This window comes from Manduca sexta, chromosome 17 (assembly GCF_014839805.1).
Source record: "Manduca sexta isolate Smith_Timp_Sample1 chromosome 17, JHU_Msex_v1.0, whole genome shotgun sequence".
In the NCBI taxonomy this organism is placed as follows: Eukaryota; Metazoa; Arthropoda; class Insecta; order Lepidoptera; family Sphingidae; genus Manduca; species Manduca sexta.
The window spans coordinates 8,321,106-8,348,954 of NC_051131.1; the positions used below are offsets into that span (position 1 = coordinate 8,321,106).

Sequence of the window (27,849 nt, forward strand, 5' to 3'; positions counted from 1 at the left end):
CTAACTGCAGTTTATTTGACAAGTAGAAGTGGTTATGTGATGGTGGACGAAATGAGATTTTATTTGTGTACTTTGCAAAGGAACAAGTTTTTGCATTCGTAGTTGATTTCGAGTATAAAATCTTGTGAGTTTTGTGTTTTAACTTCAGAAATTGGTAATTAATTGTAACATTATAAAATACAGGTCAAGTTCTGAGTACCTACGACTTTCTATAAAATCAGTGTTAAAATTATACATAATTAGTAAAGCTCTTACTTTTCAGTAAATTTGTGATCAATACTGCACGAGGCACCAAGCCGAAAATATTTTTACCTATCTAACATTATTTAATCACAGAATGTAATGTAGAGTACGCAAATTTATTTTTGTCATATTTGTAATTATGTATTTCGTTATCTATCTATAAAAGGTAATTTGTTCTGTCCTATCACTACTTACTTACACAACTGTATCACGCTAGCGGTTAATCCGGATTCACAATCCATTACAAGTTATTGTCATCAGTGTGTTGCTTAATGTTTTACACATTCACAGTGTTTTATCATCACATTGATGTATTTTTAGAACTCCACCTACTATGCTATTGCTTGATTCCTTTGTAAACATTTTTGAAGTTTATGTTCAAGTGAAATGTCATAAAGAAAGTGGTTTTGCAATTGAGTGACTGTTTTATTTGTGAAATATGATTTTATGAAGTGGACTATCATACTCCTCCCCAGGAATATTTGGCATTAATGGTGAGTATCAAAATATTATGTTCACAATTCAACTGAAGGCATTTCCTACTGTTTGACAATTTGTTGTGTTACTAAGATATCAGTATTTTGTTTGTGTAATTATTGGCCTATAATATGCCTGGAATTGCAATGATGAATCATTTGTTATTCTGTAGGTGCCTGAGTTCAATTTTGTAGAATTAAAGGGTTTGAGGTAAATTATTCACACATGAGGCGGGTTTAAATTTTAAGTCATTGACTTAATTTGGAGATTTTTATGCATTAATTTTATATGCATATTCCATAAACTATAGCCACTCCAAATCTTATATTCCAACATACTACTGCCATTAGTCACCCTAAGACATTAGATATTAAGTCTCATCATGGCCGTTAATCCCACTGGATATCATAGTATATTTTTTCAGATCCCTGTTCTGAAATTGCTACATTACAGGAAGAATATTAATTTAATTGTTGAGTAATTATTTGGAGTAGGTATACATTATGCGCAAAGACAATTGCTATATAAATTACAATACAGTTCATTTTAGGTATTCTGTTTATTTTTATTATTTAATGTTTAACTATAGCACATAAATAAAGTAGTGCAGAAATTTAAACCTCAAATATTAATTGTCAAGCAATTACATATAATATTGTTACTTTTCTCATAATTAATGTTGTGAATATTATGAGGCTGCCTAGATACTGACCCAAGCCCTCACTAAAAAGGAATACCAATGCCCAGTGCTGGAACAATGTATTTGACAGTCCTGATACTATTTTTATTGTTAGTATAAATGATTGTATTAACTGTTTAACATAAATTAACATTCATGCTTAATTGATAAGGTATGTTAGGGATAGATTAATATGGTAAACCAATAATCATACAATTTATATAACCTAAACCTTATATTCTTTGTGTTTTTATTCAAAAGTTTATTCATTGATTTTTGTAAATTATCACAATTAGTAAACTAATCTCCTGACTGTATGTCTTAATTCAATGTCTATCTGATATCACTGAAAAAGGATTACAGGCTATTATATAGAATACTGGGTTTTGCCTGTGACCCCACCCGCATGATACACAAAAGGTTTACCATAAATATATTATCCAGGGATAAAAACTAGCACTCAGGAGTAATGAAGCTTCCTATTAGGGTTTTTTTTTTAAAGTGGAAGGCAAAATTTATTGGTTAAAGTGCTATAATATAAAAAAAAATATCTGTGACATACTCCCCAAGACTTATCTATCTGAGTGACCTTTTTTAGCGATTTCTTTTATGACTCAACTATGTTTGTTTTTTTTTATTATTTTTATTGGTACTTGGCAAAGTGGATTCACTGCACCTGATGTTAAGCAAAGTGGCGCTCAAAAAAGATACATATACAATGTTTGGTGTATTACTTGTGTGCACAAATTATTTTGTCACATAGCACCAATGGCATGTATGCCACTGGTTCGCCATCCTCTTAGGGTATTTGAGTAAAAACAGTTTTGATATTTTTAAATATTAACCTTACAAGGTTTTCAATTATATTGTAAGTGCAAAACTAATAAAAAAGTCAAATATTAACAGTTGACAGTAACATGAAAAAGTTGTAATAAGTTTAATTACATAATACTAATTATAAAGGAGACTAATTATAACTGCCCACTTTGTAAAATTGGTTCTGTTCAATACAGCTAAAAAATCTCTGCATATCCTGCTATTTCTTTGCAATATTATATTCATAATGAAGATTAAACTAGTACTACATTAATACTAGATTCAGATGCTTCAATTTAAATATATTACAGATTTTATTTTTCATTTTCAGCAACTTTAACTAAAACTCTACAAAAAAGTGGCAAATCTAAAAAAACAAATTAGGTTCTATTATTGGGAGGATGTAATTTTTTGGTAATATACTGATTTATAAATCAAAACATGTACAATATTATTTTTGGTATAGTGTAAGAAATATCCTGCAGTTGTTGTTCAAAGCATACTGATGATAGTGTGAACCATTCAATGTATTTTGTTTTTTGTGAAATACTGATTCATATTTAATATTTTCACAAGTTTATCAGCATCATATTCATGCACAGACAAGTGTCACAATGTTAACTTACATTTATTTACATTATGTTGCTGTAGCACCTCTGTTTGAAATAAGTTGTTATTAAGCACTTACATTAATGTGCTATCCATGAAGTGATGAATGTGTGAATGGGCTCAACTGCTTTCTCATCATAGATATTCTAAATTGAGGACCATCTGGATATTAATAAGGGATCTTTCCATAAGGCTAGAAGCTGTTCACAAAAAATCGATACTTTCTGAAAACTAGTTTTTTGGGGAAGTTGACTTCCAATTTTTTTTATTTACCTTTCAGTTTAGGGTTCTTATTTAAAATGTATAATTTCCTATTGCAATTGTATAGATGCTAGTATAAGTAAGTTAAAATAACCCAAAATAGATCATTTTCATTTATGATTTGCTGTATCATTGAACTTTTTTTATTGAACTTTACTTATACATTAGTATGTATAAGAAAATAATTATAAAAAAATATTTTATTGGAAAATAATGTATTTTTAACGACCTAACAATATTAACCATACAAATAAAGCAATATCTTCTATTTTTTATAGGTACAAATTATGCTTCTAAAGCAAAATTTTTGTACACAAGTTCAGTTGGTTGTCACCTTCTTACCTTCTTCCAATATAATTGTAGAGTTCACATGCATGTGAGGAATGTAAGGTCTTCTGTCTGGTTTCGATGCTACCCATGCAATCTTTTGTTGCTTTATCTACAATGTTTTACCAGATATGTCATAAAATCTAAGATAAATCAATTTCATCATATGGTTGGAAGCTGGATTGTGTCAAACCCACATTGCAATGGATAAAGGGTACAAGGAAGAGAAGATGTAGGATGATTTTGCTGAACCCAAGATTCTTTGCTGTAGATAGTTGCCTGCTTTCAAAGTTGAATTTTTTGTCAATGTTAAAATCCACAAATTATTAAAGCCACATGAGTAATACTAAGGAGAATCAGGGAAGTTGGTATCATAAAGCCATTAGTGAAATTCATTATTCAACTTAATGAAATGGCTTTTATAAAGAGTAAGGCTCATTTAAATAAGAATATTTATAGCTACAAATCTAAAGTTAATTTGCCATTTTTAAGAGATACTTTTATATTTATATGTACAATGTATTATAGCGCGTGGTGACATTAATAGTACTATGTAATTGAAAACACAAAATGATAATATTGTGTTATATGTAAGTTATGTATAATAACATAGTTTGATCTGTGTTTGATCTAAGTGTTTCTCTTACTCCTTAGTTAGTGTAATTTGTAAATGAACACTAATTATAATATCTTTAAATAATGCAACTTTTGTTGCTAAAACTTTGGGAAGATCTTTAAGATCCATATTTCATGAATATTTAATTAACCCACATAAGGTATTAAATAGACGAATAATAATATAATGTTGTTGTATTGGTTATAAACTGTATGAAATTGGATGGTTTTTAATAGAACTGCCATCAAGTTGCACATTACGTCATTATCAGCTGCAGTAGGAAGGAATAATTAGTTCTCAATAGCACGAATTGGCGGATGAACTAGACTTTTTGCTTTTGTAGTTTTTGTACCTAGGTTATCGACATAGTTAATGGTTAATACAAAATATTTGTTTCTAATTAATTTAGTTGATTTTTTTTAAAATGCCTAGGGTAGCCCTTAGACAGAGAAAAATATTATTTTCCCATAATTCGGACTTATTTCGCCATTCTTACCAACGGCATACGCATTTGTGCTTGGATAGGACATCAAAACTCAGATTGGGGCAAATCGACTTTTGCCAATGAAATAATTTACAAGAGAGCAATTCTCTAGATTATAATTCAAAATGAAATCAAGGAAATGAAAGAATGCCGAAACGTCATTGAATAGTCCAGTAGACTACTAGAGACAATAGCAAGATGTGTTTGACTGAAACTGCTGCCTCGTAGTTCAAAGTCGCGACGACAAGATGAAGCCTGGACACCCTTGTTCTGTAGTACGCAAAATATATTATGGGTTATAAATATTTTATTTGGATATTGTATGTATTGTATATAAACGTGCACAGCTAAAAGTCGTGGGGCATGAATTTGGAAAATGAATATCACAAAGTTGCGGTGGAGACGCGAGGTGGTCGATTTTTATTATGATAGGGTGGGTGCGGTCGGGAGCGGCAGGTCAAACATCGGCTCCGTAAGATCGATAGTATTACGGACTATTCCGCTTGCGGCACGCTCGACACATTAGAAAACAATTTTAACGTCTCTAATCGACTATACTTATTAACTACAATTACTTTGGTCGCGACTTCGCCCGTCTGAAATCCTACAATAAAAGTAATCGCATCAAAATAAAATATAGACTTAATTAAGTGGAAGTGTAGTTTTCTATTAAGTGATACATTTTGATAGGCTTCATGGGAGGTGAGGTTTTTTCCATCACTGCAAAATACACTATTAGTTGTAATTCCATCTCCTTTATCTAGATGAATAATTAACCCCAGTATTGCGATTTGATGGATATTCTCATCTATTTGCAAAGTCGTTGTTAAACCAGCCTCGGTATGTAGTACACCTAGGTCCTTTTGTTAAAATTTATCTTTATCTGGTTTAAAGAAGACGTAAGTCATTCCAGAATCTGCAGTAAAAGAGCCGTTTTTATTATTCATATTTTTCAAGGTTTTACGTTTTATGCCCAAAAGACTGATATGTATTCTTGATTATGAAGTTAACGACCTGTTACTGAATGTCATTAAAATAGCTTCACCCATTTTGTAGGGTAGCTGAAATAGATAGGGAGACATTTTTAGGTATATCTGTCGTGCAAAAAACTACTATTTCATTTTAACATAGATAATTTTAAGGAACGTAATATTAATGATTCGAGTATAATACGTTTGTGCTCATGTCTGGCAACTTTTTAAGCACGCTCTCTTGTGCTACAGTTTAATCAATTTAGTGGTATTTATCAAGTAGAAATAACTTAAGTATGTAAAGCCATGTTTCACCCATCAACTCGACCATGAGAAATAATGTTGACACACAAAAGGTAATCTGGCTAACGATAGCCAATTATTCAAAATGTATTTACACATGTAAAATAAAACAATTTGAATTTTTATGCTAATATGTTGACATAACCTACAAAATGCTATTGGCGAATCATTCAGGAGTCTAAGTGTTTCTAAAATCTTTGTTATATGTCTTGAATGCTGATAGCAGCAAAATGGTCAGGGCTTAGGAGCGGTTTATAAACTAGGGTTTAAATTGGTTATTAATCGATTATTTAGTAATGGAATAAATTTGCGCCATCCTCAAAATAAACTATTGACCGGATTTAATGTGGCGACTTAGAGGTATTTTTTTTGAACTTTCTTTATGTTCCAAACTTCAGCCGTAGTCTAGCTTGTATGCGAAATTAGGTTTAATTTGCTTTTATTATTATATCGCCGAAATATGACGCATGGTCGCGGCGAATTGAGGATGCGTGCTAACGATAAACGGGTAAAACTGACGATTACTCCCAATCAGGTTAGCAATGGACGCTTACTTCAACGACAAATGAGGAGTTCCTACGTGGTATATATTCGGGAGAACTGAATTGGGGTTTATCGTTTGATGCAGTGTAATGTTTACCATTACGCGAAATGTAATAACACTCGTATTACCTTTTTAGTTCTAAAAATAACTCTAGAGAGTGTTATCGCTGACGTTATCTCAAGGAGAAATCATGCCGCTCCGCGTCGCCACTAGTATTTAAATATCATTGGTCGCCACTGTAACTGTAGCTGTACAGGCGTGCTTGCTAGCCATGCCCCTGAGTCGCAAGTTCCAACCCGCTGGCCGCTGCAACGCGCCGTCCGCGGCCGCTCGACCGTTTACAGCGTGTGGTCAGACTAGTCCATTGAGAGTTCGCCGCTAGGTGCCAGCAGGACTCCCGATACAGGGCAACATGCGGTTATTGACTCAGCACCTAGATATTGTTACTGCTGCCGACTAATATGAGGTTTTTAGTGCCTTTAGTGTAAACTGTTAAATGTAAAGTAATATGATGGCCACGTGGCACGTAGATTTTACTCTTTTATTATGACCTATCATCAAGCAAGAAAGTATTGTATAGCACATTTATGAACAGGCTTTGTAGTTATATGCAAAGACCAGAACGTTGTCATTGAGTAAATAGCAAGTTTTGCTAATAGCACCGTCGTTAGCCAAGGGCTTTGCGTTTATCAATTTGTTCCCCGTTATTATATGCTCCACGAGTTGAGATGAAGAGTATATTACTACCGCATAAGTCTGCAGAATGTTGTCAAAACAGCGGCACGTCAATTGTCTAATCGGTCACCGGCTGTGAGGAAATTATTTACTTGATAGCGTGGAAGCAATTCCTACATAATACGAGCCTTGAATAGCGCACAGCAGGAAGGATCCCTTTAATTTACCTAAATATAGACGCGTTCATTGTCACAAGTAAAATATATCTCTTTAATAGTTGCGTAACTAGCTCGGATTGCATAATATTAATGTAGTTAGTTATATATTAAATTTGGTAAATCCAAGTAATAAAAGAAAACGTACCAATATGTTGAATTCTAGTACGATTTAATTTATATAGCTATATGTAAACAAGTTGCTGTACGGTTTATTTTTTTTTTATTTCACGTTGATTATGTTTATTTATAATTAATAGTGCGTGTTCTCCAGGTTCGCTCATGTGACTGCGCTCTAGTGGACAAGTTTGTCATGAGTCCAGTTTCCCTCTTTGCATCTTCACCACGCTCTGTAGCGAAATCGTTTTCCACTCACATCTATATCCACTTCCTGGTTGCCATAGACCATTGTCTCGCTAATCTATGACTGGGTATTGTGATGGAGTCCAACAACTCCACAGAAATGTTGCTCAGATATTTCAATACTAACTATGTAGGTATTAGATAAGTTTTTTTTTTGCTTTGGCACGGTAGAGTCCGTACGCAAGCAAGTAAGCAGTAACTGCATCATCATAGTGTCTACTTTTCACCTTGAAAGCCACATTGGTACAATTCTTCACGCTCACCGTTCATTGCTAGGTATTTTGTAATTGTTTTATTGTTATGTTATTTAATGGTGTATGACATTTTTATAAATAACTATTTAAGATGGAATTATTAAATATTTCATTATCTTGAAATATTTTACTAGTTGTAAAGCGAGTATTCATGTACGCGTGCGGTTGTAGTACCCATGATCAAAGCTTGCTTTATGTGGATACTAATCAATGGATGATCCTTTGTAACAAGAGGACAATGACTTATAATGTTACTTTATTGTCTTGTAAATGCTTATTTAGTAATTATATTTGTAAATAATTAATTATATAAATATATAGCACTACCTCTAAGACGTCAGCGCCCTCTATTTAAAAACGGGTTTAAAAATTTAATTATTTCTCGTGAAAGCGAATTGGCGGAAAAAGAAAAAGAAGTCTAAATGTTACAAGAAGTGATGATGAGTTACAAGAAGATAAGACATTGTATTAGAAGAAGAAGATAAAATACCTTAACAAGTTTGCCCTAAACCGTATTGTATCATGGAACACTTTAGATGTTTTAAAAAACAGAAGTAATTATGCTCTTTTATTCAGAACATATTTTTGTAGTTGTTGGCTACTACTACAAAAATATGTTCTGAATAAAAGAGCATAATTACTTCTGCTCCTTAAAACATAGGCCGTACTACCTACCGTTGGCTGTGGTAACGGACGATATGTTATATTTCTTTCCTGTTCGAAGGATATTGAATAACTATATATACAAATGATACAGACGGCTAGTTCTGAAATCCCAGGTCATATGGTAGTACATTAGATATAACAGACAGGCATGATTAGGAGTTATTGAGGTTGTGACGTGACATCTTTCGTTGGTTGACAAAATATTTGGAGTTACACTGACAGATGACTTGGATATGTACTGCACTAATTACTATCAACTCTTGTGACATTTCTCTATGTCAGGATTATAGAAACGACCTAAGTAGACCGTTTGCGCCACCTGATTTTAACTGTTGTTATATTTTATGTACCTGCGTGTTCGTCAACGTCAACGACTTACAACAATGACAAGTCTTATACCTTGGAAAATATGAACAGGAAATTATTGTAATATTCCTTTCGTACTTGTGCATGACGTCACATGATGAGACGTCCATGACGTATTTTTTAGTTTATTTAGAAAATTATACATGCATTTTAAATTGTTGAATTTAGTTTGTACGTTATTGCCTTTGACTCATGAAATTTCTAGATCCATAATGCCTACGTGGCGGAATGATACGTCGTTTTATACGTCGTTTGGGAGCATAATGTTTGCGATTGAGGTAAATATGCCAGATTGTTAAACTTTTTGTACCAGGGTTTGCTCTTTTGATGTATTCGTTTCTTTTCTGCGTTAAATTGTTGATTTTTTATTGCTAAGTCTATGGCACGGAGTAGTTTCACCCATTGTCTTTGTGATGCAGAAGACATACTATACAATTCATTCAGACCAGTTAGTCTGCCATCTATCATTGTTAGAAAGATTCCCAGACTATGATTTTTGTTACGATGACTTGTCAAGTAGTTGATCTATATTTTCTTTGAACATGAATCAATCTGATGTAATATAACTATTTTCTGATCTTTTCTCTATCAAACGTTATTTCCCGAAGACCTTAAAACTAAAATTTCTTTAAGTAATAGGGTATAGTTTTACTAATTTGTGAGGAGTAAGTATACCATACGCATCCGCCTTTTTCAGTAGAAGTCGTTAGTCGTAAGGTCTTCGGAGTTCTGTAAAGTTTGTGAATATACAGATTTCAATACTATTCTTTAATAAAAAAAAGTACAATATTCCGTGCAATTTCCTTCCATTCTTTATCTAAGAATAATGTTTGTCTGTAAATATTAATCATGATGAAAATTATTGTTGTCTTCAGGGAATTGATTATAATTATTTACTTAAAACAGTTATTATAAACTTATATAGTTTTCCTTCTTCTATAATATACATCGCTTGTTTAGTGTTAATTACCATGGCGATAAGCACTTCGATCGTTATTGTCTTAAATAAATGCAGTTTATTTTAATAAGAACCGTTCAAATATCGACAGTCCCTATGCAAAGTATTAAATCTGCAAAATGCATTTTTGCTCATTCGATACTATACGTAGGGACCGTCGACTTAGTGTAGCTCGCGGCTTCACCCGCGTGCATCGCCTCTTCTGCTACAAAAATCGTCAGCGCTATCTAGTTAAAAAAACAACCTAAAAGTAATATATTGTTCCTACATATAATATATTATAATTTTTCAGTTTACAACAGTCACAATAAATAAAAATTAGGTAATTTTTTATTTATTGTGTCTATTGTAAACTGTAATCCTAGTATACTTTTATATAAAGCTGGAGTTTGTTTGTTTGAACGCGCAAATCTCAGAAATGACTGGTTCGAATTGAAAATTTATTTTAGTGTTGGACAGTTCATTTTCGACAGTCAACACAACAGATTTCGATGAAATTTGGTATGAAGACAGTTTGAGACCTTGGAAAACACATAGCCTACTCTCTATCCCGGGAAAATATATAGGGGGGCTTTTATCGCTGAAATCTATTTCACGAGGGCGAAGCTGCGATCAAAAGCTATATATTATATAGCTTTTGCTCGCGGCTTTCCCTTATATAAAGGCAAAATTCCACGTTGCGTTATAAACGTAAGATACTCGTATATCTCTGTAATTTATGATGCACAATTTGGAGCTCGGATGATTGGCCTTTACTTATTTCATCGATTGGTTTAAAGCTATACATGATGTAAATGATACTACATTATTACACTCAGTTTAATTTTATTTATAAATATGTATGTATAACATGCATTATAATATTCTAATAACTTTTTAAGTATATACTTCAATATCTATTCAAAATTAGTATACAATACGTTTTATTTTCCCTTGCCCGCATAATACGCTATCCTGCTTAATACGCGATTTTAGATTGCCCCCTTTAAATTCGTTTTGAGCGGGTTTACCGTTCAGCGTTTACTACTACTCTACTATAAGGTAACTTTGTTAGTCTTTCGTATCAGTCTGAGTTCAGTTAACCGTTAGGCGGTCAATATATTGTTGTCCTGGCTCAGTCTGTATATATTCTTTGGTTGAGTTTAAGGACCTGTGAAATTAAACTCAGTACACATCAGTGTAATTATAGAATAGATAAAATATATTAAACTATGCTCAACGCTGTGGGGAATATATAAAAAACAAGCACACGGCTCATATTTTAATTATTTTAAGATTCCTACATTATAGCCTATTTGACAGTTTGAATGTAAACATCGATTAGCAGAAACGATTGTTTATCGTAAATATATATTGCCCTATCTATAGTTAATTTTATACATTAGGTGTTTGAATTGCGGTGAAGGCAACGGCATGTGGCGCGGCGCGCGGGTGTTGGTGCTCGCAGCGCTGGGCCTCCTGGCCGAACCTTCGCTCGCGCACAAGAAGTACAACATCACTATTGGGTACCTGCCGTGCCTCACCGGCGAGCTACGCGACCGTCAGGGTCTCACTATTTCTGGCGCGCTCTCCGTCGCTTTAGAAGAGGTTAGTAACAGTTTTTACGGTCGTTCATAGCTGCTATGTTTACATCCGTTGTGTTTTAAACAACACAGACCAGATCTGCGATAATCTTTTACAAGGACATTAAGAATAAATTAGTTTTCCGTGTTTTAGAAAGTTCCAAAACAAAAATTCAGGGATTGAGGACATATTTTGCATTTTTTATAGATATTTTATTCAATTTCATGCAACTTATGTATCACTAACACTATCAAAAATAAGTGTTGTAAATTTCTAATAACTTTTGTAACGTCGGTTGTAGATCTAGAACAAAGCTTAGTTAGTCTAGTTATGGCTAAATATCTCATCCATCCGAGCTAAGCTACAATAGTTTACCATAACTTTTGGTCTGTAATTGGCATAAAACCAATCCCAATGCGTTTAAATATATCCTAATGGGGTGTATTGAGTAGATAGGGGTAATTATTTTGATATTTCTTATGACATTCGATTGCGAAGCTGTCATTACTACGTTATTGAAGCAAAAAATTGTAGGAAGACTACGTTAGAAAAACCGCTTAGTTAAATCGCATAGTTTGAATTAAATATAATAATTGCATAATTGTAGATAGTGGCGTAGCTCGGGATCTTGCCGCTCGGGGCTGAACCAAAACTTGCCGTCCCAAGGAGACGGGCCTGAGTAAAAAATAGGTTCATTTTATGTATTTTGCAGCCCTCCTTAAAAGTGACCCACTCTGCTCTACCTACGCTACGCCACTAATTATAGGACAGTCACGATGTAGTCGAGTTTACAAATGTGAGAATATAATTTTTCTTGGTACCAGTCTAGAATTCAACATACAGATTGTAAACATTAAAACTGTCATAACTCTGTAATTCAATGACATTAGAATTCAATGACAGTTTGTTTTATTAACACAAATCGTATCTACACTTCCGTAGCTATTTATAAACGGTATGTAAACAAGCAAAATTTACTCTGGGTAACGTTTAATTTCGTGTAGAATATAAATACATATGTATAAGTATCTTGCCGCCTACGTGATGCGGTTGCCTGTTTATATCATTATATTATTTTAAGCTGAAGTTATTCTAAAAATAGGTAATCGCTCGTTTATTGTTTTCCCGTTTAAATTGTTTGACACGAAAGAGGCTAGGACTGCTTTACTTGTGGGTTACTTTCATTAATCTAACACTTTGCTTTCATCGTATAGCTCATGATTTTAGGGGTTTTAGAAAAATGAATTCGTAATTCATCAATACACTTCAGGATAAACTCTATGATAGATTTTATCAACATCAGTTCGGTTCTTGTAGCTAGAAAGTAAAAAAAATGGGTAAAATATTGTTATTTAGTTTTCTTGTTAACTTATTATGGGTTACAAGGGTCGCAGGAAGTAGCTGGACCCGCACTGCGGATTGGGGGCGTATGGAGACTTTCACCACGGTATCCCCTGCCTGTCGTAAAAGCGCCTAATAGAAGCCATCCGGGAGTTGCCCATATATTGTTAATTCGGCAGCATGGAAGGCTGGCCTGGTGCTGCCGTTGATGCCGAGAGCGTCCATCGCTTGCGCCGGAGCTTTCTGAGCCCCGCCTCCACCTACAAGAGACGGGCCGCACCAGACAGCAACGCGCAGGGCCTGTTACGGACGACGACTTAAACACTTCCGTGAGAGGAAGCCCTTAGCCGTCTAATATAATATGGCCTAATATAATAAAAATATGCAACATATCATTATTTTAAGTATTGTATGCAAAAACCGGCGAAAATAGCCAATATATTTATTTATTTAATACTAGCTTCCGCCCGCAGCTTCGCCCACGTGGATTTCGGACTTCAAAAATGGAGGAGGTGCTCAATTTGTCGGGATGTTTTTTTAATGTATGGTGGTATGCAGGTGGTCCGATTGTCCGGTCAGGGTCTGATGATGGGATCCTGGTGAAATCGAAGGAAGCATATAGCATGATTCAGTATTCACGCGTGATGGCTTATTATTAGCGTATTTCATGTATAACTTTGGTGTTTCTAAACCGATTTCTATGATTCTTTTGTATGGAATATTTAAAAATGTTAACTTTTTTAATTAGGGATGACTGAGAGTGTTATAAACGTAAGAGTAGACAAATATAATGAGAAAGCTTCGAACTGCTAAGCTATCGGGAGTTACACGTGTTATTGTGAGTCAACCATAAAAGATAGACATATGCTGTCGTGGGATATTTTTTATATAATTTTAAGGAGAACATTTCCGTCATACATGATTTCTGTGTAGCTTCAACCATTAAGGATGCACACGCGACGGAAGCTTAAAAAATTGAGTAACTTCTCCCGTTTTTCCAACATTTTCCTTCACTGCTCTGCTCCTATTGATTGTAGCGTGATGAAAAGTATACTATAACCAGCTCAGGAGTATGAAAAATAATTGCACCAAGATTCGTTAAAATCCGTCGAGTAGTTTTTGTTTCTATCACGGTTATACAGACAGACAGACAAAAATTTTACTAATTGCATTTTTGGCATCAGTATCGATCCCTAATCACCCTCTGATAGTTATTTTGGAAATATATTTCATGTACAGAATTGACCTCTCTACAGATTTATTATAAGTATAGATATAGATATGTAAACGCATATTCAAATATGCAAATGCCTATATCCATTTATAAATTTAGAGATATGTTATGTTTGCGCAGCTGAACAATGGATCGGCCCTATTGCCCGACGTGGAGATGCTGTTGGAATGGCACGACACCAAGTTCGACACGATCACGTCGACGCGCCACATCACCGACATGGTGTGCGGGGGCGTCGTCGCGTTCTTCGGGCCCGAGGGTCGGTGCCACACGGAGGCGATACTTGCACAATCCAGGAATTTACCTATGATCTCTTTTGTAAGTATTTTCGTATTTTTTGTTTACTAACGACAAGATGTCGACACGTTGTTACAAGTCATAACGGAAAATAATAAAGGTAACACGTAGATCTCCTACAACGAGAGATTAGTTCCAATTTTTACGTTCTATATTCCTATTGGGTTATTGACCGCCGCGGTTAACTTGTTTTATGTCTATTTGAAGTACTAAGTTCGATATTGTTGCATAATATATAACAATAAATGCTGTTGGTTTACCTTTAAATAAATAAATAAACAATAAGCTAACGTAGAACTTTGATCTTTTGGGGGTTAAATTGATCCTCCGTTATATAATTTGCTGAAATATAAACAACTCAATCGTTATCTAGTTCATAAACATGCGATTCCACTGAATATTATATCAAACTCATTGGTATTAGGAGTGAAAAAAAATATATAATTTACTAAGAAATAATCAATTTTATTGATAAATTGAGCATTAAAAATCCTTTAGAGGATGAGGTCGAAGAGTCATGGCCAGTTTATCACTTTCGCTTAGCTTTATGAAATGGCTGGTAGTCATTGTGGGTTTGCGTGACGTCAGTTGCATTCGCTTGGACATTTTATCAAGAATTCATTATTTTAGAGTAACTAAAATGTTATTCACTCATTTGTAATCCTGTCCTTGAGCACAATTTGCAACACATTTATTGCAATAACGATAGAGCTTGGGTATTGTTATTGCAATAAATTATTCATAACAATTATTGCACATCAATACAGTTTGGGTTATTAAAAGAAGGATGCGTTCTCATAAATCTGGAATGAGGATTATAAATATGCTAAATATTATTAATTAAATACTGTATTATCACAGCAGACGAAACATTTTGATTTTGCAAAAGGAATTTGAATTAAAATGACTCTGACATCCGTATTTACAATCATTACTATGAAGACGTACAGTGTGCTCGAACGCATAGTGTCGGCAATTTCATAGCTTTATTCAGTTTAGTTTGTGTGATGGCCAACGCAAGACTTTTCTTGCTAATATTAAAATACAAGCAAGAAAAGCCCCTTTTAAAACATGGGTAATGCCTGGCTCTATCATGTATGGTCTAGACACAATAAATATACTCGTATTGTTATTTTTCCCTTTGGTTTTATTGAAAAAGAAGGTTGGTTTACCTTTAGCTTAAGGAAAATGTTCCTTCCCTGAATTACATTAAATTATAATATAATCCATCAACTAACGAGTTAGGTACTGTAACACAAATTGTATTATATTATATTTTTTTCATATAATATAGTATTACTAGGTAGGTACACATAACCGTTATTCTTTAATATGAACCAGGGCCCTTATTCTGTATGATAGTGTAGCCGCGTAACGCGGCCGTGTCATGTTATCTTCGAGAAATGTGCGTGGAATGGTATTCTATAAGACAAATGTCTATAGTCCTAAACATGAGGCGTTGTGTTACGCGCTTGTTACGCACTGTCAAAATAACGTGCGGGATAGAGAATAAGGCCCCTGGATTTTAATACTTTGTTAGTTCGGTTTATTTTTTAGGAGTTCGTTTTTCGAAAACTGTTCTAAAGCAGAATTAATTTTTGAATTACCGTTTTTTGTCATGTAATTGTTTTTATCCCAGTTTTTAACTGATGAAAAAAACAAAGGAGGTTCTCAATTCTACATGTAATTTTCTTTGTCATTTAATAACGACACAAAATGCAGGTTTATGAGACCAAAAAAGTAGGCGACGCTACATTTATTTAATATTTTTACTAAAAGCGTTATCTATAGGATATTTAGCTTAATTGCGATGTGACACATGCATAAACCATAAAGCAAACGCAAAAAAGACTAAATATCCTCAAGCCAAAAGGAAACTAAAATCATAAAGCAATGTTCCATTGGATATTTAAGGTAGAAATTGTTTTAATAATGCGGCTTACGTGACTTATGGCAATGCGTTAGCGTGATGCAAACAGTTTGCGATAATTAATTGACTCATCATTATCTAATGCTCGTTTATGTTTCAGAGATGCTCGGATTACCAGACTTCGACATTGTCTAATTTTGCGCGGCTGGAACCTCCTGGCGCTCAGGTACCCACCGCATCATACCGTAATATGTCGACAGTATTTTGCACGATAAAGTTAACAATACTTTCAAATTATACCAATATTTCCAATTAAGGATAAATCAATTTTTTTATATATGTTTTGCTATCTAATGTTAAAATATAATAAGGCCAAATGAAAAATACTCTAATTGCTCCAACACACATTAAATAACAGCTGGTATCCATAATGGCATATTGTATTGATTTATCGGCACGCTGCCGTCATTAATATTATACAGACTTTATATTTATATCTCCTTGAACACTTTAATATCATCCGTGTTTATTTTTAGGCTACGAAATCTGTAATATCGCTGTTACGGTACTACAGATGGAATAAATTTTCCATACTATACGAGGAGTCATGGGTGACGGTCGCTTTGACCCTAGAGAACCATGCGAAGTCGAATAACATGACGGTGAACCACCAGAGGCCTGTCATCGACGGGTACAAGTGCTGCGAGGAGAAGATGGCGTGTTGCGCGCCCGGCTTCTGGTACCAGTTCATACAGGAGACCAAGAACAAAACCAGGAGTGAGTTCAACATTGTTTTAAATGTATTTACGACCGATCTCAACAAGCTATCGAATTTTTAATTACACTCTTTGTACACATGGTAATTACATTATACATAATTTACTCTAAATCGGTTCAGTAGTTTATCTGTAAAAGTCTCCCAGACAGTTTTGATAGACTTGCATATTAGTGTTGATAACTATGACACTGAAATAAATGAAATCATAGATATAACATCAGTCTATGATTCAAACTCTATACTCTATGCGACATTTGAGTTTTACAATATTTGCCCTCATCGTGTGGACATAATGTGTTTGGTTTTTAGTCTACGTGTTTCTGGGATCGACGTCGGGCCTCATAGAGATGATGACCGCGATGGAGTCGCTGCAGCTGTTCTCCAAGGGCGAGTACATGGTCATATTCGTCGACATGATGACTTATTCCTCAAAGGACTCGCTCAAATATCTTATAAGTAAGTAATATGTATAATAATGCCTACACTATAATATGTAAGGGCTTGTCCGCAACCAGCCAACACATGATACCAGTGTGGTATACTAACATCTAATCCCTCTTAGCAATATACTACGGTGGTGGTATTATTATAAAGATCTTGTTAGTCTGTTTTTCGGAGGTAAATGGATTATGAATGTTTTAAAGTTTGGGAATTTTTTTTCATATCAAATATTAGTCCGCTTTTTTTTTGTTCCAAAGATTTTTAAGTGTACGAACTTATGGAATCAGATAGGCAGAACCCTAAGTGGCTTTTTTGCAGTAATGTTTGTTTTTGTTATATTTAATTTCTTTATACAATGAAATGTCAAGACATTTATCTTGCTCACCTGATGGTGAAGCGTGCATATTCATGACGCTAATTAGTTTTCTCGCTCTAGCTATAAATATAACTGACTACAGACTATTTTCCTTATTATTTAAATATTAATTGCATTTATAAATAGCTCCCGCGATAAGTGAGGATTCTGTTTTGTTTCTGGGAAATTAAGGACGTTTAATTTTGTATTTAATATAAAAAAGATGTTTTTTATTAACATGTATTTGTACCGTTTTTGATATTGAGGACAATGGAGTACATGACATACCATTTTCAGCAATCTGAAAACGCGTATTTTTGATCAGTGCACATATTTTCACGTCTTTAGAAAAAAATATATCTCCCTACTGCATCTCGTTTACGAAAAGATCTTGTTGATTTTCATATTGCCAGCTGGTTTAAAAAAGCGTTCGGTGAAGGGATCTAAGATGATAATATGTTACTACTTTAATATCTTTTGGGTAGGTATAATAATGTTTTTATGCATATCATAGAGACAGAGGACCGCGGCTCGTCGATGCTCATTTGCCCCAACACGCCGGAGTTCAAGAAGCGGGCGCAGTCTCTGTTGGTGGTGGTCTCGTCCGAACCCTCCAGCGACTATCAGGACTTCATTGTGAAAGTTCGCAAATATAACTCGATGAAACCGTTCAATTTCCCCGATGTATTTGACCAGTTCAATAAGGTGAGGAAAGTGCAAAAGCATGTTAATAATCATTCAGAAATATTTTATTGCATTATATCATATTCGGTAATAGAAACGTTGTTTTTTCTAAGTTTATTATTTATATTCCAGTTTGTGTCCATATACGCTGCGTATTTATACGACTCGGTGAAACTTTACGCTAGAGCCTTGGATGAAATTATCAAAGAGGAGACTAAAAAAGAAGAATTGACTTTTGTTAAGTTGAGAGAAATAGCGACGAATGGCTCTCGGATCGTAAAGAAAATGATTGACAGCTCGCCATATAGAAGTAAGTAAAGTGTGACAGCTAGTTCCTTGTGATCAGTAAAAGTATGTAATTGCTAAACTACAAGCTTCAAGAGTTATCATAACACGATCTTCATAATTTAGGCATAAGTCACGATAGCTTTCACTATTAATGTCAGTGAAGAAACCGCTCAATAATATAATTTATAATGGCAAGCTCAATTCTGCAAATTTTCAATTTTGTGCCAAGTCGCATGAGAACAGGACCATTGAAATATTGCCGTTAGTGGAACTACATCTAGAATATACAATATAGTTCAAAAGAACTACATTCATTGACGTAGCCAGAGGGGGAGGGTATTCGGGGTTCACTCCCTCCCTTCCCCCTGGAATCAACTAACAACTCATTAATAAAACTTTTACGATTGTTAAACTGTCTGGTTCCAGGTGTGTCTGGTATGTCGATACGTTTGGACGAGCGCGCCGACTCGGAGGGCAACTTTTCCGTACTTGCATTTAAACCGAAAAAGTTCGTTGACTCGAATATCAACTGCACCTACAGCATGATACCCGTCGGACACTTCCAGCAGAGCACCAGGGAGTATCCTGTACGTGTTGGACCTATTCATTTTTTACTATAATATAATAGGTTTTGTTTTTACTTCATCCGCATATAACACTTTTCTGTGATAAAAGTTTCAATGTATATTTTCGGGTGTAAAAGTACGCTATATGCTAACACAGACAATCTATGTGCGAAATTTTATTCACATCCTTTCAAAAGTTTCTGCGTTTTCTGCCAACAAATACATAGGCTTATGCAAATTTTGAAGCTCGGAGGACTTGCCAATCGCGTGTATATAAAATTATCAAAATAATGCATATGGAAGTTCTTGCACAATATATCGATGCGAAAACTTGCTTATCTAAACTTAGCTTTATAGATGTATTTCCAATCCGTTGTTTGACGCATTTTTTTTAGGAATATAAACTAAACCCGCGCCTGCCGATCGACTGGCCGGATAAAGTGAAGCCAGAAGACGAGCCGTCGTGCGGGTTCAACTACGAGAAGTGTCCGCGCGACGACTCGCAGATCACGTCGCTGGTGGTGGCGGGCACGCTCGCCGTCACGCTGTTCTGTGCACTCGTCGTCACCATCAGTATATACAGGAAGTGGAAAATCGAGCAGGAGATAGAAGGACTGCTGTGGAAGATAGACCCGAATGAGGTCGTCGGCTATCAGGGCAGCGGGCTTGTGTGGTCGCCTAGTAAGGTAACTCGTGAATGTTTGGATTAAAATTTTGTGTAAATGCAAAGAAACAGATTGCCGAAATATTGAGGGGTTGATAGTTGGTATGAGAATAATATTCTGCCTTTTCGCAGACAATGCGGCCCACGGGCTGGATATCGGTGATTAGTAAGAAAACATAGTATAATTACTTTTCTGAAGAGTCCCGAAATACACTGACAAATACAATCCTTTTGAATGCACCCATATATCCTTTAATAATGAATATTTTTGTTTTATATAATTTTATTGTAACATAATGCAAAGTTTGTGCATTATTATTCACATATTTGATTATTGCCATTTTGAAGTAAAACGTTTTGTATCCTGAAATTTGTTGCACAATTTATATTTTACTCACCACATCCACAGAAAATAAAAAATACTTTTATTGAACCTTTTCACATGAAATGTTTGATATTTTACTTAATTTATACAATAGTGTATTAAAATAGATTGCACAAAGACACAGCAATATTTTTTCAATATCGGCATGAGAAACTCGTTACCTCACCTCGTCCCACGCCTAAGACCCGACGAGCATGCCTCATAATTGTGATGACGTCACACCAAAGGCAACATTTGTCAGATATTTAATAAAGTAGCCGCTAAGTTTACAAGTTTTCTAACTCCATATTAATTTGATTTTTTTTCTTTTCAGCTGAGCTTAGCGAGTGGTATATCGTGTGAGAGCAGATGCTGCACGCAAATATTCACACCAACGGCACAGTTCAAAGGAAATGTAGTTAGAGTTAAGGAATTAAAATTCTCCAAAAAGAAAGTGAGTTTACGAAGACTATTGTTTATAAATTACTAACAAAGATTATTGATTAATTCTCAATGTGTTTAATTTATATAACGGTTTCTGAAGTTAACGTGAATGCTACATATTGTAACAAGCTTTACAGATATTATCACGATTCTTTTTTTACGGATTTCGAAGCATCGGCAATCAAAATGAAACAAGATGGCGATGGCATAAGAACAGTAATTTGAAGGTGTTTAATTTGTGTCATGCAGGACATCCCGCGAGACATAATGAAGGAGATGCGCCTGTTGCGCGAGCTGCGGCACGACAACCTGAACTCGTTCATCGGCGCCGTGGTGGAGCCCATGCGCGTGCTCATACTCACCGACTACTGCGCCAAGGGGAGCTTATATGTAAGCAGCGGGTACACACACCTCACCTTTAATCTGGCTTTATTAGTTAAGTAAAGACATGTATGTTTCCAGGATATCATAGAAAATGAAGACATTAAACTGGACAAAATATTCATATCGTCGTTGATACACGACCTCATCAAGGTATGGTTTGATGTATTATATTTTGTAAACCTTGAAACTTTGTTTTTATACTGTTATATATATCGTTTGTGTGATTTATATGTATAAAATATTGCGTTTCAGGGCATGATATTTATACACACATCTCCACTAATATTTCATGGGAATCTCAAATCATCAAACTGTGTCGTCACGTCTCGATGGATGCTACAGGTTTGTTACATTCTTTATACAATAATATTGTTAACAATAATTTATGTAGCAAGGTAGGAGCCGCGAACAGTATCGACTTTTATATTTTCCTTCTTAGTTTATTTTTAGCAGGAAATAACTTAGATTCCAGTGTATTTTTTTTCCTCGTGATTCATCATTACTTTTGTTTTTTTCAATCATAAAGCTTTCATTCGCCGCGAGCCTTTTGATTATATTGTTATAATATAAGGCAATAACGAGCACATATTCGCGTGGCGGGGGAATTTCTTATACGTAATGACTATATTTGATTATGACTTCTTATAATAAACATTTAATATGTTAGGTTGCAGACTTTGGACTTCACGAGTTAAGATACTGCGCGGAAAATGAATTTGTTGGCGAGCACCAATACTACAGAGGTAATTTTCATACTATAAACTGTAGATACTATAAATAAATCACACGTTTACAAGACTACAAGCCATTTTAATTATAATGTCACCGTCACTGCTGAACATGGGCATTTCATTTCAATATATAATGTAAAAGTTACTATATAGTTGTATACAGGGTCATTTTGACATCGCGTTACTAATACTTTATAATGTTATTTCATAATCATTTAAGTGTAGTCGTCAATATTTATTTTATAAGTATATATTATTATCCTTAGTGTTGTAATACATATTTCTATTATTATACCAACATGAACCATGGAGGAAAAGAAGTACTTACAACTCTAAGGAGGTTTACCTCCTTGTACAGTCTGACTCTTTGGGCTATTACAAAATATGCATTAATAGCTCTGCGTCATAAATATTTTTACTGCAAATTAACATTTCCTTCCTCGAAAATACATCCATATAAATAACTTAACATTAGTTCCGAATTACAACGCACAGTAGTTTTTTATGTAGACTCCGTTTAGTGACCGAAGGTCTCTGTAATCGGGATATTGTCTGTGATCACGGTTAATTTATAATGTTGAAATATATTTTATGGCATTTTGTTGCTTGTAGGACTGCTATGGAAATCTCCTGAGCTACTGCGAGAGATGGACAATCCAAACACTATCGTTTGCGGCAACCAGAAAGGTGACGTGTACGCATTCGGTATCATACTCTACGAGATTATAGCGAGACGAGGTCCGTTCGGACTGACGGCCACGGAACCTAAAGGTAAGTGTTGAAATGAAAACAGCCACTTTCAATAAACAATCCGCAACTTCAGATCGATTCCTAGAACAGATCAATCAAAATTGCAGCCGTCAATAAACGATCCCAATCTCAATCCGATTCTGAGAATCAACCAATAAAAATATCTCAGTAAGCATGTCAAAAAACCTTCGTTCTGATTTGTCGATTATTGAGATAGATCAGAAAAAGCGATTGGGATCGTTCATTGAAAATGGTGGTTAGTTAGTCGGCAGTAAGCATGTCAAACTTTATTCTGATTCTTCTATTTTCACCTTTGAAATGAGCTGATAATAACTTTTTGGTTTTATTTATTTACATAATACATGTAATATTGTCATGTAGTATCGTTATTACTTATACGAATCGTTTATATGTATATAGTGGATATTGTTAATTTTGTTTCAGACATTATCGAGCGCTTGAAACGGCCTAAATTAGACGGTGAGGAGGTGTTCCGGCCCGACACGAGCGTGTTGGAGGGCACCACCGAGGACTACGTGATCTCGTGCATGAAGGACTGCTGGGCCGAGGACCCTAACATCAGACCAGACTTCCCCACGATTAGGAGCAGATTGAAGAAAATGAAGTCCGGAAAGTGAGTCACGAGCACTGCCTCATGCTTTTGATTTACATCTATAAATTACTTCGTCATTCTTTTTATTTTGTTTATGCATTAGTATTTTAATATGTATACTCGGTTGTTGTTGATGACTTATAATAATAATATTATACAGGTCGAGAAACATAATGGACCAAATGATGGACATGATGGAGAAATACGCGAACAATTTAGAAGAACTAGTCAACGAAAGAACGAGACTGCTGATAGAAGAGAAGCAAAAAACCGAAGATCTATTGCATAGAATGCTACCAAAGTAAGTGGAATAGGTGTTTACATATTTTCCTGTTCATTGTGGTTTACAATAATGAAACAAAGAACGCAACCTCAACCGCTGCGTCAGTGTAATGATACCCACACATACTATAAGCACAAAGTAGAACCATCATTGTATTATTTATTTAAAACGGTAACGAGACGCAGCAGTAGATGCGAGTAAACTCATCTTTGGTCACTATTTATCTGCATGTACATGTTATTAATAACCTGTGTACATTTCATTGTATAGTTTAAGTTGAATGTATGTTTACTGTTAACTACTAATCGATGGTTCGTGATTTCGGTGTAACGAGTGTAAATGTGAGCACAGAAGACGCAAATACAACAAGCTGTATCACATACTTGGTTGTCGCGGTCAGTGTGCACACTGGTTTACATTTAGTCCAACTCTGTAGCTGTATTTTATGCATATTTTGATGAAACACAAATCCTAGCTATTTCGGCTCGCCGTTGGTAAGTATCAGAAAAGCTTTATCATTTTATAATGTAACGCACCGTAATAATATATATCACTTAATTATCATCACCGTTCAATAGGTTAAATGTACATAGAACACAAACAATAACGGCACACTTATTACCTCGCCATGCGTTGTAGAGATAGGCGAAAGCGTTTGTCAAAATTTCCTTTGTTAACTACTGTGTATTATACTTTGATTTGTTCAAGACTCGGGTAGACGTAAAACGCAATGTTTTCGATATCGTCAACATGGACTTGATGTAAAGCAGTGGTACATTTTCTAGAAAAAAAACAAAAAAAATGTTAATGTATTCACTTTGTTGTACTTGTGTTCTTTTCCAGATTTGGAGGTTGAATCCATTATAGAAATGTCGTGAAAATGTTTTGAGGTAATTAACTCTCTATTGGTGATTGTAGATTAATTTGGTTTGCCTTACACTACAGGTGCCGGTTCACAACATTGTCCAACACTCATGAACAATGTGATGACTGTTACACTTTTCATTAACAATAAGTTTGAGTAGTTGTAGAGCTTGCTTTGGGAACTGTGGTGGTTTCGCGTGACTCCTCGTTTTCGGTGATGGCGTTTTTTTATGTAGATAAGTTTTTCTCGTTCTATAGGATTGATTGTCTATTTTTTAATTTGTATTTTTGATAAAAGCGCACGATGTTTGTACGTCACGTGTGCGTGCGCTTGCATCTTCGGGCTCACGATGCAGCATGCTGTATTAATTACACATTTTTTATATAATTTTTTTATATTCCATTCCGTATTACATACATACATACTTATTTATTTATATTATAGCTTATATATTTATATATCTTGTACATTGTATCTTCTTTGCAGTTTTTTTTTATAATATACCTGATATATAAGTAGGCTAGTATTTTTAGAGGAATGCTGGCATGATGTTTGATGTAAATTTGTGAGAGGGTATTTGAGTTAGTAAGTTGATTCATATGCTATGTACATAATGTGTTAGTTACGAATACGCTAGAGTGTGTCAACGCGATTCTCGAGTGATGCTATTGTAGTGAATAAGTAGAAGTATCAACAGAAGAGGGGGAAAAAGAGAAATATTTGGTTAACTTGTTGCAGGTCTGTTGCTCGAAGGCTTACGACGGGCGAAGGCGTGGAACCGGAGTCATTTGATTCGGTCACTATTTACTTCAGCGATATCGTTGGTTTCACCGCTATGTCGGCCGAGAGCACCCCGCTGCAAGTGGTCAACTTCCTTAACGACTTGTACACGCTGTTCGATAGAATTATAAGGGGCTACGACGTGTACAAAGTGGAGACGATAGGCGACGCATACATGGTTGTAAGTACTACAACAAAACATATAGCAAATAGTTTTAATACCGTAATACACTATACTGTTTATATAGAGCCAGTTCAACTACAAATGTTTATAAAAATGAGTCTACTACGATTTATAATATTATTCATGGCAAAATTGAGACTGATATGCGATTGAATAATAAAGATACAGTTTGATTTACACTGTTTTTTATTGTTTTTATATACGAGTAGATAACTACTCATGTGAGGGAGCCTATACTGACGGCGTGTTTTAATTACACTGTTGAAGCTCAAAAGGCAGATTGGTAAAATGCTCGTCTGAAATATGCTAATAATATTAATGTTTTTCTTTTAGGTTTCGGGCTTACCGATTCGAAATAACGACCGCCATGTTGGCGAGATTGCATCCATGGCGCTCGAACTACTGAACGCGGCGAAGAGTCACAAAATAGCGCATAGACCTAATGAAACATTAAAATTAAGAATAGGTATTCACACTGGTAAGTGGTACTTGTATTATTCGGATTATTACGAAATTCTTTAAATAACTTTGCATAGTATGTTATGTTGATATATTTTACATGAGCGTGGTAAATCTAAGAGTAAATTAGGTAACACTGTTTCTATCCTGTACTTGTAGGCGCAGTAGTGGCTGGTGTGGTGGGACTTACAATGCCTCGCTATTGTTTGTTTGGGGACACGGTGAACACCGCGTCTAGAATGGAGTCGAACGGGGAGCCGCTGCGTATTCACATATCGCCGAACTGCAAGCAAGCACTCGACAAACTAGGAGGCTACATTGTCGAGCCGAGAGGGACTATACCGATCAAAGGGAAGGGACAGGTTAGTGAACTCTCAAGTATCAAATTGCTAAAGCGAAAGTAGTCGAAAAAATGATTTAACGATAAACTAGGTGAAATAGTTATGTATTATCCTTTATTTTTGTTTTATTTTTAGCTTCAGACTTATTGGTTAGTCAGCGCCACTGAAAAAGCTATTCAGAAGAGACAAGTGGACGGAGAAGAGAGGCCGCTATTCCGCCGCCCCAGGAGAAGCCCCCGGCTGGCGGATTCGAGACACCCATCATTGTCAGGTATGGCTGTTGTTTTTGTATATATAGGTTTGAAAAGTAGTTTATTTGTGATCAGCACTTATAATAAAAATGTGAGTATAAACATTGTACTAATCTGCAGGCGGGTGTGGCGCCGGCACCGGCGTGCGCCAGCGCGTGTCGAGCGGCGCGCGCGGCGACGACCCCGCGCGCGGCTCGCGCTGCTCCCTGCCCGCGCCCGCCGCCGCCAGGCCCGACCACCACGCCAGGTGCCGCACCACTTCTATACTTGTACTTCTGCCTTGTTATATGTATTAGATTTAAAAATCTTCAACGAGTATTTACTTGCACAGGCACGCACTGAGTTCCATTGCGTCATCGATGGCGTGTTCGGGCGGCATGTCGTGCAGCGCGCGTGCGTCGTGCGGTGCGTGCGGCTGCGCGGACGCGGAGGGTGGCGAGGGGGCACCGCTGCGAGGTGCGCGCTCGCTTGACACGTTGCCCCCGCGTCGAGACGGTCGCTTGCGTCGCCAGCACACCTCGCGCTCGCTCGATGCCGAGGTGGCAGTGGCCACGGTGTCCGGCGACCCCGTGTTCAACGGCACCATCGTCGGCATAGTGACGGACGACGTGCCGCGCGCCGAGGAGAGCCCGTTACTGCGCAAGTGTAGCCTGTATAACCGGCTAGACCGGCCGCGCCGTAAGGTGCACGACTCGAGTTACATCGAGTTTTACAAGCGGTGGCGCTCCTTGGAGAACGTGGCGGAGGGCAAGGGCGAGCGCAAGCCGCCGCGACTGGCGATCCCGTCGTGGCTGCTGGGCATCTTCGGCGGCGGCGCGCGCGGCAGCAGTGCGTCGCTGCGCCGCGCGCCGCCGCTGCTGGACCGCGAGTCGGCGGTGTGAACACGCCGCCGCACGCGACCAGAGCGAGATGTACATTAAAGATTATGTGTATATGAAATGCTGTTGTAAATAGTATGTGTAAGTAAAACGATGTTACCGTCAATTGTGAAATAAGAGTTTAATGTTATTAAATAATTTCTATCGAACCGGTCTCTTAATAATACTGACGTAGATCACTGAGCGGCGCCCGAGCGGTGCGTGGCGCGTGGTCGCGAGCGGGGCCGGTCTCTGTTCGATGCTCATAAGAGCATAATACGAACATCGAACTAGATCGGCGGCGTATAAAACTTACGATGTGAGATCGAAATACATTATGCGTCTGCGAGAAGGGGTATGCCGGCACCGTCCCTTTCCGTATAAGAACATCCGTTGATGACAAGTTTTATGTCGCAAGGTTTCGTTTCTTGTGCCAGGAGAGGTGTACCCGTGGGTGGTGTCGGTAGCGCCGGCGGACACTCTGTGTGTTCTATAATAGGACACGACACACTAGTGTACTCTTGCCGAAGACTGGGGGCTTCTAGTAAATCTCCGCGTTGTGCTGGTACCAAACGTCCCTCGCCGACCACCTAAGAACACGCAATATATGTAGACATGTTTGTAAAGGGACCGTA

The 27,849-nt window shown here is 36.2% G+C and overlaps 2 protein-coding genes across 14 annotated transcripts in view; one reads left to right on the top strand and one right to left on the bottom strand.

Moving 5' to 3' along the window:
• On the top strand, window positions 1–27,384 carry LOC115443128 (receptor-type guanylate cyclase Gyc76C). 12 transcript variants are annotated; one of them, XM_030168399.2, is made up of 25 exons: window positions 1–124; window positions 565–737; window positions 11,213–11,414; window positions 14,086–14,283; window positions 16,293–16,358; window positions 16,669–16,909; window positions 17,220–17,366; window positions 18,221–18,411; window positions 18,523–18,700; window positions 19,105–19,265; window positions 19,640–19,930; window positions 20,607–20,726; window positions 20,966–21,106; window positions 21,179–21,250; window positions 21,353–21,442; window positions 21,768–21,843; window positions 22,444–22,602; window positions 23,026–23,215; window positions 23,355–23,495; window positions 25,081–25,303; window positions 25,640–25,784; window positions 25,925–26,127; window positions 26,242–26,377; window positions 26,478–26,604; window positions 26,689–27,384. In XM_030168399.2, the coding sequence occupies exons 3-25, from the start codon at window positions 11,241–11,243 to the stop codon at window positions 27,236–27,238; spliced, it is 4,020 nt and encodes a 1,339-aa protein (XP_030024259.1). In that variant the 5' UTR covers window positions 1–124; window positions 565–737; window positions 11,213–11,240; the 3' UTR covers window positions 27,239–27,384. The 12 variants fall into 12 exon arrangements, with proteins under 12 accessions (XP_030024259.1, XP_037295490.1, XP_037295491.1 ...); XM_037439593.1 differs by having other exon boundaries at window positions 4–154; window positions 535–737; XM_037439594.1 differs by having other exon boundaries at window positions 5–183.
• The window catches only part of LOC115443130 (speract receptor), a 40,361-nt gene continuing 39,849 nt past the window's right edge, over window positions 27,338–27,849 (bottom strand). For both annotated transcript variants that reach the window (XM_030168403.1, XM_030168404.2), the window contains one exon: window positions 27,338–27,804. In XM_030168403.1, the coding sequence (XP_030024263.1) occupies window positions 27,550–27,804 (255 nt within the window). In that variant the 3' untranslated portion in view covers window positions 27,338–27,549. The remainder of the gene's footprint in view (window positions 27,805–27,849) is intronic.

Coding starts and splice junctions, on each gene's coding strand:
- LOC115443128 (XM_030168399.2), top strand. CDS start 11,241: ATGTGGCGCGGCGCGCGGGTGTTGGTGCTCGCAGCGCTGGGCCTCCTG. Junction 19,266..19,639: donor AGAGCACCAGGGAGTATCCT/GTACGTGTTGGA, acceptor CATTTTTTTTAG/GAATATAAACTAAACCCGCG. Junction 19,931..20,606: donor TTGTGTGGTCGCCTAGTAAG/GTAACTCGTGAA, acceptor TTTTCTTTTCAG/CTGAGCTTAGCGAGTGGTAT.